The sequence below is a fragment of the Rhinolophus hipposideros genome (genome assembly GCF_964194185.1).
Source record: "Rhinolophus hipposideros genome assembly, chromosome: 6".
NCBI lineage: Eukaryota > Metazoa > Chordata > Mammalia > Chiroptera > Rhinolophidae > Rhinolophus > Rhinolophus hipposideros.
Window position 1 is genome coordinate 70,494,148 of NC_138052.1, and position 21,337 is coordinate 70,515,484.

The window sequence follows — 21,337 nt, forward strand, 5'->3', positions numbered from 1 at the left end:
CACTGTTGTTCCAGCATGGTGCCCTGAGAACCCTGACTGTGCCCAGGAAGTCTGGCTGTGCCCAGGATGTAGGTGGACATCAAGGGACACCCCCCGGGACATTGCTTGAATGGGACTGGGGCTTTTACTTGTGAGCTTGGTTCCTCACACAGGGCCCGTTGCGGAAGACGCTTGTCGCGTAGATTGTGAGGCAAGACCCTGTAGGGGTGGGGACAGAGTCCCAGAGAGCAATTTCCAGGTTCTCGGCCTCACGTGGAAAGGTACTGGCTCCAGTAGTAGGTGGCCATCAGCTATAACCAGTTAGCCTTTGGCCACTAATATCTCTGCTGTGGCTAAGCTAGCAAGCGCAGATTGCAGTTAGCAAGTGGGTTTGGTTGGCAGAGAAGCTGGCGGCAGATTGCGCATTGTGTGGTTCCTGCTTCCTGTGTCTCCAACCCAGCCATCAGTGAGACTATAGTGGTATGACCCCCTCATCTATGGCTCCATGGGTGTTCCTTTTTGGCCTCACCATATCCCAAGTTCTTTTGCAGAGAGCGGGACCAGAGACCCCGCGTGACAGGAGAGTACAAGGGATGTGGAGAAAGGGAACAGAGACTAAGTGGATGAATGAGGACACACTGCCTTTTTCCTCCAGCTACCCTGGGTATTGGGTTGGTTCAGCCTAGGTTACCAAATCCAGACTGACCCACAGACAGAGTTTAAATATACAATTTCTGATGTCCTTGGGCTATTTGTGTCATCTACATAGAAGCTGAGTTGCCACATCTTCTAAACCGAGAAATTAGGGGATGAGTTCCTGAAAGAGCGCTATTGAAAGAGAATGTCCAAAATTTTAAATCTTGGCGGAAGGAAAAAATATTTGCCGTTTTCCAACATTAGCAAATATACTACCTTTTTCTTTCCATAATGTGCTCTCTGTTTAAAACAAGTTTCCCTTCTAAGCTTCAGGCCCCAAATTCACTCCTGTAGCTGAGCAAAATTTTCCTAAGGTAATGAGGGCTTTAGGATAAAAGAAGGAAATAAAAAGTATGAGGAGCAACATTGTAAAATGAAAAGTTGTTACATAAACAAGTAGGGCAGAATACTGTTACTATAAAATTCTATTTGTTTTAGCCACAGCCTACATCAGAAACCATCTACCTAGCAAATATGAAATGTGTATGGGCTGTCAGAGACATCACATATGAACAAAGAAAAATTAGCTTTTCTGTAAGAATTTAAACCATGTGTATCTCATGAGGCTGACAAGTGAAAATGGCCCCTCTGAGGCTATACCACCAACCAAATTTCCTGAATATGAAGTTCTGAAAACAGCTGGAAACCAATTTTTGTTTCTGTTAGCTATTCATGAAGTTTCCTTTTTTGGCTGTACTACATGCTTGAAATCCTGCATACTAACTTCAGCCCTCAACAAAGAATCACTCATCCACTCAAGAATCAGCAACTTGTTGACAGTTTTCAAGGGAGAGTTTTGGCACATGGGAAAATGACAGTGTTTGCCATAATTAGAAAGTTCCTAGTTAACTTAGAAATACACGTGTAAATCATTTTCTATAATAGAAGCTCGTTTTCTATAGTAGAAGCTCTTTCCTGTCATTTTATCAAATTCATACTTTATACTTAGTATCTATCCAACATCCTACCAAATGTAGATTAAAGCTATTCAAAGGGATTGAAAGTACAAGGCAATGCTTTGTAAGGCAACCTTACATTCATATGGATGTTAGTCTTCCCTTTACAGAACAATTTGTGCATATTCAAAAGCTATTTAAATCAAAATTTTTCAATGAACAATTTCTCAGGTAAAGACAAAGACAACTGTAAGTTAATTCCTTTCCAAAATCAAGGTATAGCTGGATAATAATTATACTGTATTTAACCATAGACTGGGAAGTGAGTCAACGTTTTCAATGTTAGCACTGGTTAAGGAAGCAACAGGATTCAGTCTGCGAATGAAAAAGAAATTGACTGCATTCAGCAATTCCAGCAGGAGCATTAGGCAGAAGGGGAGAGGCCAGACTGCTTTTTCCCTTTCTCATGTCAGGCAGTATCCACCAGCGACCTCTCTAGGATCTTGTGATCCATGCCTCTGAATTACTTCACACAACTTGACAATTTATTTAACTGTTCTGGTCGTTGTGAATAGAAACTGTGGTCCCAAGCACTGATCACAGTACTAAGGAACTTCCACGAGCACCTCCTGTGTCCTGACAGTATAAACTGTGCAGGGTCGGAAATCAGCTTCTGCACCCCTTAAACCCTGCTACCCGATACAGTTTTAAAAACCAGTGGGGTGCAGTGAGGGGGGTTGCCCTAACTGTTCAGAAACTGCACTGAAGGCCTGTTGTACAGCAGGTACTGCAGGTACAGAGGCGATAGCGGCCCTGTCCAGTAGGAGAGGGGTGTCATCCAATACTTTAATACCTTTCTGCTCAAAACCTTTAAATATTAAACACATTCACACTTTCACATCCACGTCTTCCCTCTAGCTTTTCCTTTGGTCAGTGATGCTGTGTCATTCTGTGGAAATCAGATTATGAGGCTAAAATGTGTGTGGGGGGTGGGGGATGGGGAGTTAGTATCGGTACAACTTTAACTTGGCTGAATTCATTTTCTTGATCCTCAAGGAACTGGGAAAGACTACCCTCTTTAAGTCGTTGTCTGAAACTAAAGAGCAAAATGAATACAACGAAATAAAGTTTATGAAAATAGTTTATAAACTGTAACGTAAGGCAATACTGAAACAAAAACTTCTTTAGAAATACAGACAAAGCAAATCCTTCAGTACGCCCCCATTGTCAGCCTTAGGCTCTCCACGATATAACTAACTAATGAGGGCAAAACAGTTTTCAAAAGAGAGATTACCTGGAAGGTCGATTATCTTTTTTTCATATGAGCAGTACCTAATATCCTACTCACCATTAAGAATTTCTATTGTCCCCTGATCCAACAGCCACATAAACCTACTTCTCCAAAGTAATAACATAGAATCACTATTTATAAAACATGCTTTCCTTTTTAAAAAAATTTTATTTTTTCCTGGAAGAGCAATGGGTTATAATGAGATTGCCAAAGCTTTCATATTTACAGGGTCTGGTGTTAGGAAAAAGGGGTTTTCATGGGAAGTTAACCTAATCCCAATAGAACCCCACCCAAATAAAGTAAGCCTCAAGTTCCAACAGCATCTTGAATTTGACTTTGACTCCTGAGACCCATGAGAGACCATTTGCCCCTTCCCACCTCAGCTATGCCACAGCCTAGTAGTTATTCCAAAAACTCTCTTCTTAAACCTCTCTTCTTATAAATAGACTATCCCTTAAATTACCTGATGCAAAGAAATGCAGGCTGTTGACTGAATCACTCATGATAAATATTCAACATGTTTCTTTTCCAGATAAATGTTTATTATGTATAAAATACACATTAAATATTTATTAGTAGTATAAAATTTTCTTACATGAATCAATTCAAAATGTCCTAGGTCAAGCAATACTAATAATGTCCTAATTGGAAGTTCTCAAAATTCACTATGGTCTGATTTTTCAGAATATCTGGATTCTCTATAATAGTATTTTTCACAGGTAACTGAATATTTTGTATATTCCACAGGGGAATGTCATTCATGACTCTTCAGTTAAATATTTGTTTTTTCTGGCCAAATACAACATCCATTTTAAAAGGCTGCTGGTATTTGGATAGCTATCCAAAATTGGTTTAAGCAGAAATAGCTAACGTATATAAACTTCACCAGCTTTCAAACTATTAAAGGGCTCCAAGGCTTAAGAACAAGTACAGTAACAGAAAATGTCACTTGCTATGGAAAAGTTTTACTTTATTTTCCAAAATGTAATGTTTTCATATATTTACCCTTTCAAAGCAATGAAAGTACAATAAGTGCTGAGTAAAAAGTACCTTGCTTTATGAACTTCTTTTTAACACACTGAAGGCATTCTGCTCACTGAAGGCAGAAGTATGTGATCCAATTATAAAACCTAACATGTGTGAGTAAACACACACAACTGAAGAGTTGTGGGAAGATAGAGGATTAATTAAAATGCTCTGTTTAAAAATAGTAAATTCAAGTCATGTGAAAATTTTATACATAAAAACTCATATTGTATAATCAGAATGACTCTTCAATGGTCATTTCTGGGGGGAAAAATTAACTATAGTTAAAAAGTTAAACTTTTAACTTCTTTTTCAAAATACTTTCAAAATTTCACTATTCAAATTAAAATATTTTAATAATGTATTCCAAAGACATGTTATATAGTTTTTATCCCAAGAAATATTGTGATGTATAAATAAATCTGTTAACGGAAAAGAGTAAGAAAAGCCAATCAATGAAAGAAACTAGTTCTACTGGGAGTCCAAGTGTGATCTCAAATTATTACCTTTATTTTCCTTCCAATCGTTTCTTTTCGTGTGGCTTTTCCAGACTGAGAGTAACTTGTAGGGAGTTCACCTTGATAAAAGTTTTCTCTCAAATCTCTCTTGGCTCTGATAAAGCACAAGGAAGCCCTAACACCACCCTCTCTATTTCACCAGACAAGAATATCTAAGCCCAAACTGACTCCTATCCCTGGGCTGCAATGCGTAACATTACAAAAGTGCCTAAAGTCTGTAATTACTTTAGCAACAAAGTAAACTTCTCAAGTGATGATTTTGCTGTACTGTTTTGTTGCCTTTATACCAATCAATCATTAAAAAAAAGAACACAATTAAAAACCTGAAATTCAAACTGTAGACAAATTATCATTTAAAAGTTGGGAAAATGAGAAGTAAATATAGCCCTAACCACCTAAAGTCTCCCCTCCTCCATTCCTACTTCACACAATCTATTTTTCCCATACTTAATCCTGAATAGAAACATTAAGTTTTCACCTCAACTGCATCAACAAACAGTGCCACTTATGCGTAGCAAACAGGGTGGGAGCTCTGGAAGCAATCAGGACTTCTGAGCCCACCATTTCCATCAATCAGCCTTGCCCTGCCCATTTTTGGTCCGCAGGCCCATGGTGGGTGCTTCGAGGGGCTGCGATTCTGGGACCCCCTGGGGCCTCACTGCTGTGCAAGCAGGCGGGGAAGGCCCGGGGGCACACAGTGGAGTCCGCTTCAGTTTTACCACTCGATGTGGGGTGGCCTTCTTGTCAGAGAGCAGAACCTCTGCTGGAGGAGGGTGTGTGGCTCCGTTTTCAGCACTCCCGGTCCCATGGGAAGCCTGGGAATGCCCAGGTAGCCCAGTGCCCACCGGGGACGGGGTTTTGGATGATGCCGAGCGCTGAGCTGTACTTCTGCCTGGACACTGGTTTGCCATGGCCTGGGACCAGGCTTGGAGGGCACTGGCCGGAGACACCCTAATGGAAGCCGAGTTCTTGACTTTAATTTGGGTGCTGGTGGAAGGGCCCACAAATCTGACTGGCTTCGGACCAGTCTTACAGTTCATATCTTCCTCCTCTTCATTAAGTGCTACCAGTCGCCTGCAAATACAGAAGCACATTGTTATCAGCAGTTACAAGTAATGAAACCGGCTCCAAAGTTTACCTTCAAGGTGAACAAAAAGGTTCTCAGCGAGAATTTGAGTCGAGGTTTATAAATATCAACATACTTCACCTCTCATCTCCCTCGATGGCCTATAAGTAAATCAACGCATTTACAAAAGATTGTTTCAATTTGAATACAAATTCTTTTAAAATCACACAGAATACCAACAAATTAAAATTTGGAGATGAGATGTTATAGGAGAATTATACAACATATCATTCTGTTCCCAAGAATCCTGATGTGATCCAGAGGGTAACCAGGAATATCCCAAGTTGTTTTCCCCAGAGCAGCGTTTCAAGAGATTTACTGAGGAAAAAAAAAAGGGTTTCGCAATCCAATAAACTTGAAAAATGCTGCTGCATATTTTATTCCCCTCTCGGAGTTTTAAAATCTATATGAACAAATGAAAGGTTCTGAGAAGGCCTATAGGAAGGACACCTGTTTGACTTTGTTGGATCCATATTTCCCAACCATTCTGTGATGACACCTTTACCACCCAGTAAAATTAGCATTCTATACGACACGTTTTGGAAATTGCTAGAACAGTCAAATCCATGGTAGAATTAGATGCCTTTTGAATTTGAGAAGTATTGGGCAAACCTTCACAGATTCCAACTGAGTTTACCTTTCATTATAAAAAGTCTAAAGGGGGAGCACTGCTTTCAATGACTTTAAAACTGTCAAACCACCACTGTCTAAAACCTGCCTGTTCCTTCCACTGCTGCCACCAGTGTCACTTCATGAAGACCACCTCCTGAACTCAAAGTGTAACAGCAATCCTCCAAGTCGTCTCCTCTCACCCAGCATTGTTGTGTTTTCAGAGGCAAATATAACATAGTGAACTCTGATTCTTGGAAATGGGGTCATAACAACATGGTGATTTGAAAATTGCCATGTGTAGCAAATGCAAACACAGCAATCCCTCCTTATCCACGCTTTCACTTTCCAAGGTTTCAGCTACCCACGGTGAACCGCAGTTCAGAAATATTAAATGGAAAAAAAATCCAGAAATAAACAAGTCATAAGTTTTAAGTTGCATGTCATTATGCGTAGCATGATGAAATTTCACACTGTCCTGCTCCATCCCACCTGAGATGCGAATCATCCCTTTGCCCAGTGTCTCCACGCTGTAGACACAACCAGCCCATCAGTCTCGTAGTAGCCGTCTCTGTTATAAAATCAAGTGTCATGGTATTGCAGTGCTTGTGTTTGAGCCACCCTTATTTTACTTGGCCCCAAAATAAAAGAGCAGCGATGCTGGCAATTTGGATATGCAAAGAGAAGCGTTCAAGTGCTTCCTTTAAGTGAAAAGGTGAAAGTTCTTGACTTACTAAGGAAAGAAATCATATGCTGAGGCTGTTAAGATCTACAGTAAGAACAAATCTATCCGTGAAATTGTGAAGAAGGAAAAAGAAATTTCTGCTAGTTTTGCTGTTGTACCTCAAACTGCATCAGTTACAGTCATAGCACGTGGTAAGTGGTTAGTTAAGATGGAAAAGGAATTAAATTTGTGGGTGGAAGACGCGAACAGAAAACATGTTCCAATTGTTGGCAACACGTGGTGTCAGAAAGCACTGAGACTATATGAAGATTTCCACAAGGGATCCCCAGAAACGAGTGACACCAAGCCATTTAAGACAAGTAAGGGATGGTTCCACAGATTCAGGAATAGGTTTGCACTAAAAAATATAAAAATTACTGGAGAAGCTGTATCTGCCAATGAAGAAGGTGCTGCCACATTTCGAGCAGAGTTGAAGAAGTTGATGAAGGAGAAAGGATACCATCCCAAACAAGTCTTCAGTTAGGGTTTGGTACTATTCAGGCTTTCAGGCATCCACTAGGCGTCTTGAAACATATCCCCCACAGATAAGGGGCGAATGCTGTATAATATATTCAACCCTAAAACTCGACTGAACCTAACTAAATTTTCTCTGGTGGGTCAGATGGTTCTGTGGGACTTCACAAGTGCTTTAAACTTATTCTCATCATCCTGTCGATGCATAAAAAATGACATTTACTAAAATCCCAGAGGAAAGACAACGAACACAGAGGAGAGTCTCCATAACACCATTCCTGCTGCTTTGTTTTCTTTCCACGTCTTCCACTAGACTCTAGACCAAGGTTTCTCAATCTTGGCACTATTGCTATTTGGGGTGGGATAATTCTTTGCTGTGTTTAGCAGCACCCCTGGCACCACTAGGTGCCAACAGCATGCCCCACTCCATCTGTGACAGCCACAGATGTCTCCAAACATTGCCAAATATCCCACTGGGGACAAAATCACCCCCAGTTGAGGATTGCTTCTTTAGACCCAAATAATATTTGCTAACTGTAGGTTCAATGAGTGAAATAAATAATGGTAACAAAATGAGGGCCTTTAAGGAAAAAATATCTGTTTTAACAAGAGATGATTAACTACTGAAAATTGAATAAACTTCTCTGCATTTCTGTGAAAGATCCAGAAGGCACAAGCAAGAGAGCATTCTGGAACTTCATGGGGGCATTGGATCAAATTCTAGAGCACATGATCAAGAAATCAGAATGTTTAAAAGCCATGGACAATACCCAGACAATAAAAATGATTTTAAGTGTATTTAAAGCACAGTGAAAGACACTGATGTGAAGTGAATTCAATGTTAATAATTTCATAGAACACAAGAAAATACTATTAAATTAAAATGCTACTTGTGGCCATGGGAAGGAGAAAGGAATTCGGAATAAGTAACAGGAAAGTTCAACTATTAAGTCCAATAAATAATTTTTTTGACTACTGCCTGATAAAGCCTGGATTTCACTTTTGTGGGGAAAACTACTTACCACAGCATTGCCACTGTGTCGAGTATTTTTAAAATCACACTCTCCCAAAAAGAACATACTATATAACTCAGTTTTATGGAATTATTTGCATTTTTTACATAGTTTTGATAACTTTGCATTTATTAAGATTTATATTTTGATGTTAAGGCAGAATATTCGTCTAGGTGATTAATAAGCTTAGTAAGGTCAAGAACCACTATTCATTTCCCCAATAAAGACAGTAAAAACATAGGTCATTGATTAAAAGCAAACATCAGCAGTGCATAGATAACCTCTTTCGAATTGGGGCCATGTGACGCAGGTTTCCAAGTAAAGGCCGCTCTTCCAGAGTCCAACATTCTATCAGCTCGTGAGGTACCCGCCAGTAGCTCACACCTGGAAGATAAAAAGATACAGTTAAAAGAGCCATTGTCCACCACAAAATGTTCAGAAACACTGTTTCATGCAGGCCAGCCAGGAGTTTGAGGTTCATGTTCATGCCTACCATTTGATGAAGGGAGATGTCCACCGGAAGTGCTCCCATGAAGAGCCAGGGCAATAGTGGCACAGCTCATTACCTGGGTCTAGGAAGAGCTGGCTACCAGCCCTGGCTCTGCCACTGATAATCAGCAGGTATTATATGGGCCCTGTGTAGCTGTGTGTGCCAGTTAGAGGGGACAGAATCCAGCCAGGATTGCCTGGACCTGAATCCCACTTCTGACACTCAACTACTCACGTGGCCTTAGGAAACTTAACTTTTCTGTGCCTAAATTTTCTTATCTGTGAAATGATGACAATCACAATATTAGGTTGGTGCAAAAATAATTGTGGTTTAAAAGGTTAAAAAAAAAAAAAAATTTGTAAAAACCGCAATTACTTTTGCACCAACCTAATACATACCTCACAGGACTGTTGAGATGATTAAATGAGTAAATAAATGCAAAATGCTTAGAAGAGGGCCTGGCACAGACTAAGCACTCAAGAGACGTTAGGTTCCTTTACTGTAAGTCACGGTGTTGGCTGCAGCGTCGGGATTGGACAGCGGGGGCTAACACTTGCCCTGTCTGCCTCATTGGGTTGCTATGACCATCAAACCAGGTGAATTTTGTGAACCACTCTGTAAGAGGCAACCACTATATGAATATGAAATATCACTACTCTATAAGCACCTTTGCAAACAAGAATAATCTGAGTTAATATGTTAGACCAAAATCCAATCAAATTCACTTTAATTTTGAAACCTGATGTTTTTGATTGAAAGCTGAAAATGTATTCTTATGAACCTTGGAAACATTGTGCTAAGTGAAAGAAGACAGGCACAAAGGTCACATTTTGTATGATTCCATTTATATGAAATATCCAGAAAAGGCAAATCCATTGAGATAGAGAGGAGACGAGAGGATGCCAGGGGCTGAGGGAAGAGACAAATGAGGAGTAACTACTTAATGAGTACTGGGTTTCCTTTTGGGGGGATGAAAATGTTTTGGAACTAAATAGAGGTGGTGGTTACACCATGTTGTGAATGTGGTACATGCCACTGAAATTAAATAATCTATCTTTTTTTTCTTTAATATTTTAATGAATCAACTGTGTAACTTTCTTATCACATAGTACTTTTCTTCTTATACCTTTATTGGGGTTTACATTTGATCTCTGCATATATTCTTACACCAGAACACATGGTTTTTATTATTATAGATCTATAGCATGTTTTACTATCAAAGAGTTAGACTCATCCCTTTCACGATTTCTATTTCCCAAAATGTTCTCAGCTATTTTACCTGTTTATTCTTTCAAAGGAATTCTAGAATAGTTTCAAGATTCCCAAAGATTTCTATTGATATTTTGGTAGGAATAGTGTTAAACTCATAATTTCATCTGAGCAGAACGGACGTCGTTATAATACTCAGATTTGCCATTCGAGACCATGATATGTCTCAGCATAATCTCCATGTCTTCTTTTTTATGAATGGATGGATGGATAAATACATTTTAGCAGTTTTCTTCATAAAACATCAAGCATTTCTTGGCAGGGCAGTCCTAGTTATCTTACATTTTATTTATCGCTATAGTGAATTGGATTTCCCCCCATAATTTCTAATTAATTTATAAGTAAGCTGCTGATCTTTGTTTACTTATATTGTATCCTGCTAGTTTAGTCTACTAAACTCATTATTTAAAATACCTTTAGTTGATTCTTTTGAGTTTTCTAAAAAGACATATTGTCCACAAATAATAGTAACTGTCTTCTTTCTTCTCATTGGTCTTCCTTTTACTTCTGTTTCCTTCTTGTGGCTTTCCACAGGCCTTCCAGAACTTTATTAAATAACAGTGATGCTCCATTACATGCTCTCTAAAAAGCTGAAATCAGTTGCACGCTTAGTAAAAGCCAGTGATCCCAGCTCTCCACTCCAGCTTCCTAAGTCAGTGGAGAAAGAAGCCCAGCCAGGCCTTCCTGAAGCCTCCTGGGCAACTGCCAGCCTAGAGGCACTAAAGGAGACACAAACACCAAGCGATCTGTTCCTCAACTTAAACTCAAGTGCCTCAAAGTCTATTACATCTAAAACAATAAGCTTAAAGAGAACAGCACTTGTTTCATTACACTTCATCCTGTCTGCTTGAGGGGTATGAAAAGAAAACGGAGGAAAAGTAAGAGGGGAAACAGGGAGGAATGAAAGAAGGTTGGTACTAGCACCTGCCTGAGGAGGAACAGCTCATGTAGTGTGTTTTTTTTCTGTCTGACTTGTTTGTTTTTTTTAAATTAATTAATTAATTTTTTTTATTAGTTTCAGGTGCACAAGACAAGGTAATACTTAGACGTTCATCATTTATATCCCTCACGCTGTGGACAACCCTCCCCTCATCCCCCCATCCACTATCCCTCCGACATCGCACCGAGCCATCACATTATATATATAAAATTATAGTTGGCATTCATTATTGTTCAGCTTCAGGTGTACAGTGCAGTGATCAGGCATCTACACCATCCCTGAGGTGGTCTCCCAAATGGGACACGTATCCATCAGATACCCTACAAAATCTTTACAACATTATTGATTATGTTCCCCAAATTATTTTTCAAAAACCCTGAGGCCATTTTGTGGTTACCGACTGTTTTCTAATCCCCTCACTTTTCCCCTTATTCCCACCCCACCCCCAGCCCATCTAATAACCCTCTGTTTTTCCTTTGTCCCCAAAACTGTTTGATTAGTTCATTCACTTATTCTTTTCTCATGTAGTTTTTAAAAGCCTCTACCTCTCCTTTTATTCCATTTTACATCACGTGCAATGGCTGTCTTTACCAGCTTTTAAGATCATTTAAAGACTGAGATGTGTCTTATTTATTTTTGGACCCAATTTTAGGACTTACTATAGTGCTTGCATTTAACACTCAATAAATGCTTGTTAATTAAGGGGAAAAAAAAACTTAGGCATAGAATAGTTAACTCTCTGTGATCCTTAAGGAAGTGGCATGGCCTCTCTGAGACTCAGTTTCCTCATTAATAAAATGGTAAATAGCATACAGGGTTGCTTTAGGACTAAGAGATAATGAAGTTAAACTACTTATCACACTAGAAATTAAACAGCATTATTATTATCAACTCATATAAGCAGCTTGGTAAAAGGGTCAAATTTCAAAGTGTGCATTTAAAAGATTATTTTAATTATTTTATAAGGGCTCTTTAGACATCTTCCCCAGCATTATTTTCATTTCTTCCTTTTATTTATTTATTTATTTATTTATTTTTTGCTTATACATTTTATGCTTAATTTAGAGGGCTCTCCATAGGACAATACAGGTACACAGTAGGTGCTAAGTAAACTCTTATTTAATTGAACTAAATAAGTATAAGCAACAAAAGCATATTTCAGGTTACTGAATTACAAACTATTAATAATATCTAGCAACGCATGGGGTTTAAAGATTTGTAGGTAAAATGTCTCAATGTTATCATGACATGACAAATAACCTGGATCTACATAAAAATATACTTTCTCAAAAAAAGAAATGCTGTAGTTGAGCTTAGTCTTACTAAAGAAGAGTCTGCCTTCCGCCATGAAATAAAAACATTGTACTATACCTTTTCCTTCCCAAGCATCAAAGGCATCCATCATTTTCTTCAATTCTGCTGCTGAATAATAGCTCCAAATGTACTGAACATTATTTCCCGCCTCTCTAGAAATAATGCAAAAGCTAATGAAAATATACACCTAGGCACAAGTGTGTGTGTGTGTATTACTATATACTATACAAAAATAATATACTATATGAGTATTCTAACGTACATTTGAAAGTATTTAATTCCACGATATAGGATATGCAGACAAGTCAACAAGTCTTTAAAATAAGTTTTCTAAAAAATATCACCTAACTCCAGTAAAGTTGAAGGCACAACTTTGATTAAAAATTTCCTAGCACTGTGCCAGGCGCTTATATACCTTATATAGAAACACCCCTGCCTGTAAAGAATTCAGACAATGATGACATATTTCTTCATTTAAGAAACAAGCTCATGTGGTCACACATTAGTCACTAACATATGACCCAATCCAATCTCCCACAGAATTAAAAAAAAAAAAAATGCTAAGCAAATTGACCAGTGTAAATAAGATTACAGGGAAAACGTTAAGAAAATAACCTTAAGAATTTAACATATTTAAGTCATAGAATTTTAAAGTTGGGAGGGACCAGGGAAGTCTTCCATGATTTCTCAGAACAGGACACCAAGGCACACGCCAGTCCTGGGTCACTTAGTGGGCCTGCTGACGTCTAGGCCAGTGCTTCTGCCCCTGGTCTAGGGTCAAGGGGACATACCTCGGCGTATGGTTGTGCTTTGCTTTCTGTCTCTTCTTTCTTTTCATAAAGCCTCGCAGGGGATTCTGAATGCCCACTCCCAGATGAGAACCACTGCACTAGACCATGTAGACGGCCCATAGCTTATATATATGTAAAATGGTCTAAATTATAATCTCCCCATCTTGACAGCTCCAAAAGCTCAGTCTGTCTATTGAGAAGTGCTGATGGTCTTTTCGGGTCAATCACATATTTCATTCAGTAACACCTTAGAGAAGATCAAGACTTTACTTTGTTCCTTTTTCATTTTTAAATATAGACATACCTCTTAAAAATGCTTTTACTGTGAATTCTTCCTCCAAGCTGCTTATCAATAGCATCTGTTCCATCAGTTTTTGTGGAATATACGCCAATAATTCTACTCTCACAGCTTGCACCAGATGTGTTAAGATAGTGGAGAACCCAAACTGTTGGTTTATTGCAAACTAAGCCATATGAATCACAGAAGTCTGTTAAAGCCTGGAGAAATAAATAAATAAATATAAAATTTGAATTTAATTCTGGAAAGTAATTTTTTAATTAAAAAAATAATTTGTTCTGCTACTTTCATGTAAAGTTGCAATTTCAGTTGGTCATAAGGGAAATTAAAAGATTATAAATTTCAACCTAGTCTTTATGCCTTCAAAAACCAAACATGAATTTGTTGAATTTGGGGTGGCGGAGCAAATCACAAGAAGCACCACCCAAAAACCCCAACACCTTTTCATTTAGAGAATTCTTTTCCACATGGAAATTCTCTTTTATTTCCTCCCTCTTTAGCTTCACTGCCAACATAACTTTTAATTTAAAAATTTTCATATAACAACTAAGAGTTAGACTTTTTACTTTTCCCTTTATTTTCCCCCAAATTTCCCATTTGACTCAATCTTCCATTCACCTTCTACTGACTAGTCATGGCTGATCCTTATTTTTAACTCCAAATCCAATCATGGATTAAGTAGATTAACTTGCTCTTTTACAATAAAAAATACAAATATATGAACTGAATACATACTGTCTGAACTCATTTGGCATTTATCCAACTATTCATTCATTTACTTGAATATTAAGTACCTACTATGTGCTGAGCACTGTCTAAGGCCCTGGAGATATAATGGCGAGCAAAAGACAGGATCCCGGCCCTCCTAGAGTTTACAGCAGGGGTGTCCAAACTACGGCCCGCAGGCCAACTGTGGCCTGCAATCCATTTTTACTTGGCCCGCAGCAAATTCCAAAAATATATTTAGTTTACTTAAATAAACCAGGTGAGGCAATACATACTTCACCTCGAGTGAGTGGCCTGACTGTGTATTTTACCGCATATGGCTGTTGGTGAAAAACGAAAAAAGTTTGGACACCCCTGGTTTACAGTTACTAATGCAGAAGACAGACACTAAATAAGCCACTAGCACACAGTGTAATAAGTGCTACCAGGTGAGCCTAGGAGTTGCTAAGGGGCACGGAGCAGGAGGGCGTCACTCAGGGGAGTGGCAAAGGCCTTCCCCAGAAAAGGCATTACTGCTCTGAGCGCCCTGAGGGCAGGCACTTCTGTCAGTTTTGGTTCCTATCTCAAGTGCCTGGAATAGTGTCTGATACAAAAGAGATGCTTAATATTTACTGACTCAGTGAATGAAAATAGGGCACTGACATGTCTTGTATTTTTCCTTTACTATCGCTATCTAACTCCTGTGTTGGTTTTTAACTTTACTTACACATTTATGAGAATTCCCAACTATATTATAAACTGTTCAAGGACAAGAATTGTATGTTGCATTTCTTTGTGTCTCACAGAGTCCCTAGAACTGTGCTCCACATGCCAAAAACACGTGAAATAAGTGTTGGCGGACAAAAGGAATGTACACATGCTACGTCCCTTTTGCATACAAACCAGATATAAAAGACTACAGAGTTGAGACTTGAGAAGACGAATGTTAACCCACCCCAAACTTCCAGTCAAGATTTTTCAGCCCCATTCTGCAGATGTGGCAAACAGCACCAAAAGACTACCTAACGACTCAATGTATAAATAACTTCAGCAGCATAACCCATACATCCATGCAAATTCCTGAAGGGGAGCTGGAACCAAATCAACTTTCTCTTCATGCTGCACTCCTAAAAGCTGAATCATCAGTTTGTTCTCCTAAACCCTGACATCCAAATCAATAAATTCAAATCAATTCACAAGTTTTCACTATTAACAATCATCTAGGACAAATATTTTTCTTAGATGTCCAAAGGTGCTAATAGCAAACATAATGCTCACCAATAAAGCAAAAAAGATAATGAAGCTTTTAAAGTCATGTAAAGATCTTTAAAGTGTGATTTAAAACAGAAGTATCTTAAAAAAGACTGATCTCAAAGTGAATTAATCAAACTGGTGTTTTCACTTAGTAACACGCTGCTACATCCACTAAATCATGTAAGAGATTTTATCCAATCTTTCAGTTATTATGACCATTCTTTCAAAAAATCACTTCAGGAAACAAAATAATACCACTATACCCTCACTTACTACAATATTGCTCTTAATTTAAAAAGGACTTCAAAAGAACAATTCTATAAAACAGCCATCAAAAAGTGTTAAATCTCCAATGAGGAATAAAAACTTCATAAACTTTTGAATGGCGATGTAATACACTTTCCTAGAATAGAATTTGGGCCTTAAAATGACTAGTACTGAAGAAATATGCCTTCAAAAATTATGAAAAAATAAAATTGTCTCATGTTTGGTTTTAGGTGACAACATGGGCTAGGCAAAATAACTCACATTGCTTTGTGCTTAATAAATGTGTGTGTGTATATATATATGTATATGTATATACATATATATACATATATATGTACATATATATATATTTTTTAAAACTTAAGAAAATGCCAAGACCTTTTTAAGTTCTATATTTGACCTTAAAGAATATGTCTCCATTTCATTGGCCAAGTGGTCAGACAGGCTATATGGATAAGGGATGCCAAAGTAATCAGCCTCTTCCTGCAGAGCAACACGGGTTTGCTCATCGGTGGGAATGTGAACTTCTCCATGAAGATAATCCAAAAGGTATTTAAACAGATGTCCATCGCGATCAATAACACAAGCCCCTAGAAAATATGCAGTTCAAAAATGATTGCACAGATACATATGACCATTGACAAAATTTCAACATGTCAAACTAACATCAGGCTGAGGTTAGAAATGTTTCTCACAAGAACGTTATCATCTAGGGTTCAAATAGATTCAGTCACACTTGATGACCCTCTCTGTTCTCACCAACCATATAGGAAAATGTATTCTGAGCTCCATTTGGAATTTTGGATACAAGGACCATACTTCACAATGGCCACTACAAAAGCCATGGAGACCTCAGACTACGGGTAGAAATGGAAGCTTAGCCCTAAGCTCAGCCCAGCTGGGCCAGGAAAGGCGTGTGGAGTTCCTCCCTAGTGAGGGCTTGCGGGGTGGTCATTACTATGTCCAGTGTTTATGTCAACTTGCAGCGCTGACATACAAACCCAGGGTTTCTAGCTCCAGGCATGCCATGTGTTTGGATTTATTAGATTAGTCTCTTTGTACTGTGAGAACCTATACTTTAAAAAATAAATGCAATGCTGGTACTACTTTATAAGAGACTACTCTTAAACAATTTATCAGAATTAAAAAACACTTCTGTGTGACATTACTCAATAATTCCTTTTCTCCCTTGATTAGTTTAGAAACGAAGGAATTAAGGAGTTAAGACTTGGGGACAGAGAAAAACAATCTCTGCTTACCATCTTTTCACCAGCAACCTTTCTGTCCAGATGGACATCAAGCCCTGGGCACCAGTCATCATGAATTTTCCATTCTTTCAACTGCCATTCAGCTGGCAAAGCAATCCCTCAAGACCCAGGATTACTAACAGCCCCTCATACTCAAGATGACTCAGTCCCTCCCTTCTAACACAGAAGAGTGGGTTCCATGAGGCTTGGAACCCCTAAAATGTGCAGAAAGCATGACTTACAGCCAGACTAGGTGATAAATTTAACGCTAATTCTACACTAACAATGACTGCCATGTCGGTTATGAGGGCAACTGCTTTCTCCAGAGATCATAGATTTTTTTTAACTTAGAAAACACAGGGAGAAGTTGATGTATTTATTTAATCAGCCTCAATACCGTTTCCCATGGAGCTGCATGAATGTAACAACTTTCAAAATATAATTAATCCCCAGAATTAGGTCACGGTTGGTCTTTACACACTCTCACTTTTTTGGCAACTTTTCACAACAGCATCACAGCGTCTAGAAACTGGTATTTTAAATTCTCCGTGTATTTAATAAATCTCCATACAGTCCTAATGACCACACTAATGAATTAGTAAACTAATCTAATATATTCTGTTGTAATTGTAAAAATCAAAAGGAATTTAAACTAGACGCCTATTTTAATGACTATTCACGATCATGCTTACAGACTTTAAATATTTACCTGACTCATCTGTTTTTAGAGGAAAACGACCACTGAACATGGATGTCAGCATGGAGTCCTTAAAGCGGCACAAAGACTCGCGCCTGGCTGTGTAAATACAGCCACCCACGTTCAGCCGAAGAATATCTAACATCTCTTCTTCTGTCTTGTGACTTTCCATTGCTCCCACAAACACCTGAATTTTTGCCTTGAAACACTTTCAAAAACTGCAAAACAATGGTGGTCCTGGTCCCCCTCTGTAAAAACAAAGGACAATCACCACTGACATTTCCAACAACACTCTAAATAGATAACAACATAAATACATTTTCACGTGATTTAAAATAAATTCCTCAGCACTGGCAACACTGAACTGAAGGATTTTTATACAATATGAAAGAAGTTTGAGATATGCTGAAAAGCTGGAAAACTTTGGCTCAGAAGATTTGTAAATGATAATAAACTATTACCAACCAAATCCTAGCTGTTGAGATGACTGTTTAAAGAACTGAACAAGATAATGGATTGTCTGACGTATATAAAGCAAAGGTGAGGTGTGCTTATTCACATCTCTTTTTTTCAAATTGAATATCCTTTTGTAATAAAAATGAAGTGTTTCTAGTCACTGCTAGACATTCCATCATTATCAAACACCTACTATATTTTATGTAAATGTCACTTTACACAATTTAGCTTTAAAAAAATCTAAAGTCCTTTTTAGAATTTTCTGCCGTAGTTCCTTAGTTTCCAAACTATCCCTCTTTGTAACATTGTCTTCCAAACCTTTCGAAGTTACTAAGAATAGCCACTATTTATTCATCTCATATTATATACCATCCACCTAACCTATATGACAGCAATAAAAAGTTATATTATTTATATTTTGTAACTGCGGAAACTAGTTTTGTCCACGCTATGGCAGACGTAAGGCAATGTGAATTTGTCACATATCTTTTTAAACGACAGTAAGTCTGAAGGAGCTGTCTAGACTGCCGAGATCAGTGTATAACATGAGATGGGGCAGCTAGGCTCTGCCACTTACTAGCTCTGGGAACTCAGGCAAATACTTATCTTCCTTGCCTGTGTCTTCACCTACAAAATGGAAGTGGGAATGGTGCCTACCTCAAAGGACTATCAGAAGAATAATTGACAAAACATAAAAAGCACATAGAACAGTTTCTGGCTCAAAGTCAGTACTCAATAAATGATAAATATGACCCATGATATAAATGTTACCATAAGGTAATACTGAGGGACTTGATAATGGCTCTGGAGATTTAAGGAAACAAAAGAACAGAATCTATTAACAACGGTAATTGTAATTCTTAAGTTAGGTAACTAAGGAAGACGTAATTCATCAACTGAGATCAGAATTCTAAGTATACCAGTCGCCAGACTGGTCCAGAAGAAAAAATAACACCTCTAAATAACACATCTGACTTCTTCACTCTAAAATGGCTGAAGCTTTAGGGAAGTTTTAAGGATTTGATTTCTTAATCCATCCTGGAGCATCGAGGTGACTGTGGCTTTTATAGGGAACCTAAAATAATACTGTGATGAAAAAGGTACTCCCGATATTGAGATCCACCATATCTGCACATCTCATAACAAGTGTAAAATGGCTGTAAAGAGGCTTAACTACATCGATGGCAATTCACTTTTACTGTGTCATCAACTAAGATCCTTTTGTAGAGGCTCCCCGTTAGCCAGTCTCCAATGAAATGAGAGGAGACCATTAGTCTGAGGAAAACCATGGTTAATAGAAAGAAATTATTACTGGCCAATGGTCCAGCCTTCAAAAATCACTTATGGATGTGACTTCTTGAGCTACCAGTAAGTCCTGGGAGCAGCCCCTCAATGACCAGTGTGAGAGTACCCCCTCTGAGGCATGGAAGGGAACTGGTTCATGCTGCCCCAGTCACCAGCTTCCTGGAATCCCATCTATTCTTCAACGCCCCAGGCAAACCTCATTATTTGCATAACCATCCCAAGCACCCCTAATGTAGGATCTTTGCACAGTTCTCCAAATATACACACTTTACCCCACTTGTTTAATGCCTGGTTTGGGGGACTGGAAAGCAGGACCTCTGCTACTCTTATTAAAATTCCCATTTACTGAATGCTCCCTATGTGCCAGCCACGGTAGGAGACGCTTGAGAGACATTACCTAATTCACACAAAAGCCCTACTGGATAAGAAATGCTGTGCCTATTGACAGATGAGGACGCTGGGGAAAGAACAGGATGTGTGCTGGGTCCACATTAAGGTTGCCCTGCCAGTAAGTGGTGAAGACAGCCCCAGTCCAGGTCAGCAGGACCGACTCCAAATGCTTCCTGCTGAAGCCCACACTGCCTCCTTCCGCACCGTCGTATCTCTAAGGCTCCTCCTGACCCAGGCACTGCACTCGGAGCATCTGTCCATCTGAAGACTCCTATGGGTGGCAACGGGCACACAGCAGCACCGAGGGCAAGGATTTAAGACACCCCTGCCTCAGTCAGTATCTCCTAAGGCACAGGCAGACGATCAACGACACCATTTCAAGGCTAGTCATAAATGTGTTGCTGAGGACGGGATGCCCCGTCCTCACATGCACCCGCTTAGGCTCCCTGCTGTATCTAAGTGCCCTGCCCTCTGGGGAAGTGTCCCCAAAGTGCGGTCCTGTGACCACCTGTATCAAAAACACCTGGAAAGCTTGCTGAACATGCAGATTCCTGGGCCACGGCACAGAGTCCGGTTCAGAAAGTCTAAGGCGGGGTCGTGAGTCTGCTCGCGGACCCACTTTGAGAAACGGTGATCAAGGGACTGCACTCCGCCCACGAGACGGAACGAAAGGCGCTGGGACACCAGAAAGCCCCGCCGGAGTCTCCCCGCGCGGCCCTGGGACCCGGGAATCAGCCCCAAGCCCGAGCCTGCAGCCCGGGCCGCCCGTGTTATCAGCGCAGCCTAGGCCCTTCTTCGGGGCGCCCCGCCGCCTCCCGGGCCCGCGGCCCACCCGGAGCCCAGCTACTCTGGACGGGCGGGGCCGGGTACAGCCTCCCCGACTGACCTGCGGCCCGCCCGGCCCTCCGTGCGGCCGTCAGACACCGCGGGGCCCGACGCGGAAGTGAGCGCCTCCTCGGCAGCCCAGCCACTCTGGAAGCCGTGCGGCCCCAGCGGCGCCCCCGCGCGGTCCGGTGCAGCAGCGGCGACCAGAGGGAGGGAGGCTCCGCCCCGGACACGCCCCGCCCCGCCCCGCCCCGCCCCCGGACTGGTCCCGCCCCCCCGCTCGCCACCGCCTGTCCGGGGGCCTTGGTACCCTGCAGGAAAGGGAAGTCCCGCAGGGGAGCACGGGCTGGACGCCGAGGGCCGGTCTTGTTCGTTCACAGGCCGCTTTCAATGTGAAGAAAAGAAACAACACCGAAGTTGCAATTGTCCGGGATCATTTAATGACTGGTAAAAGAATGAGTCAGGTCTTTGCACCTCCTGGTGAGGGCCCTTCCCTCCAAACTGGGCTGCTCAATGCCAGGATTTATTAATGTATTGCACTTGGATAAGTCCATGTGGATAGTATTTGTGTTTTACAAAGCTGTTTTACAGAGTATTCTTGTTTAATCCGTGAGACAACCCTGTATTTTTATTCCCATTACAACAAGGAAACTTGAGGCAGGAGCAAACATTTATTGACCATTTCTGTTCACCCGACATTCTGCCAAGTCCTTTGCATGCACTATTTAATTTCCTCT

At 40.0% G+C, this 21,337-nt stretch overlaps 1 protein-coding gene across 2 annotated transcripts; it reads right to left on the minus strand.

Annotated features, from left to right (window-relative positions):
* Window positions 1-2,695: 2,695 nt before the first annotated feature.
* KCTD18 (potassium channel tetramerization domain containing 18) lies at window positions 2,696-20,787 on the minus strand. Of its 2 annotated transcripts, none has more exons than XM_081051935.1 (7): window positions 20,662-20,787; window positions 17,637-17,872; window positions 16,059-16,270; window positions 13,461-13,654; window positions 12,423-12,517; window positions 8,634-8,736; window positions 2,696-5,480 (listed from the first exon to the last, which is right to left on the minus strand). In XM_081051935.1, exons 2-7 carry the CDS (start codon window positions 17,794-17,796, stop codon window positions 4,976-4,978), a joined length of 1,269 nt encoding a protein of 422 aa, XP_080908061.1. In that variant the 5' UTR covers window positions 17,797-17,872; window positions 20,662-20,787; the 3' UTR covers window positions 2,696-4,975. The 2 variants fall into 2 exon arrangements, with proteins under 2 accessions (XP_080908061.1, XP_080908062.1); XM_081051936.1 differs by lacking the exon at window positions 20,662-20,787 and adding an exon at window positions 19,783-20,046.
* Window positions 20,788-21,337: the final 550 nt, after the last annotated feature.

Bases quoted from the DNA above. Each gene is read 5' to 3' on its own strand.
- KCTD18 (XM_081051935.1), bottom strand. From the start codon at position 17,796: ATGGAAAGTCACAAGACAGAAGAAGAGATGTTAGATATTCTTCGGCTG. The intron at 12,518-13,460 runs GTATGTCTATAT...CATTATTTCTAG, and splicing joins AGTAAAAGCATTTTTAAGAG to AGAGGCGGGAAATAATGTTC. The intron at 5,481-8,633 runs GTTATCTATGCA...CTGTATTTGCAG, and splicing joins ATGGCCCCAATTCGAAAGAG to GCGACTGGTAGCACTTAATG.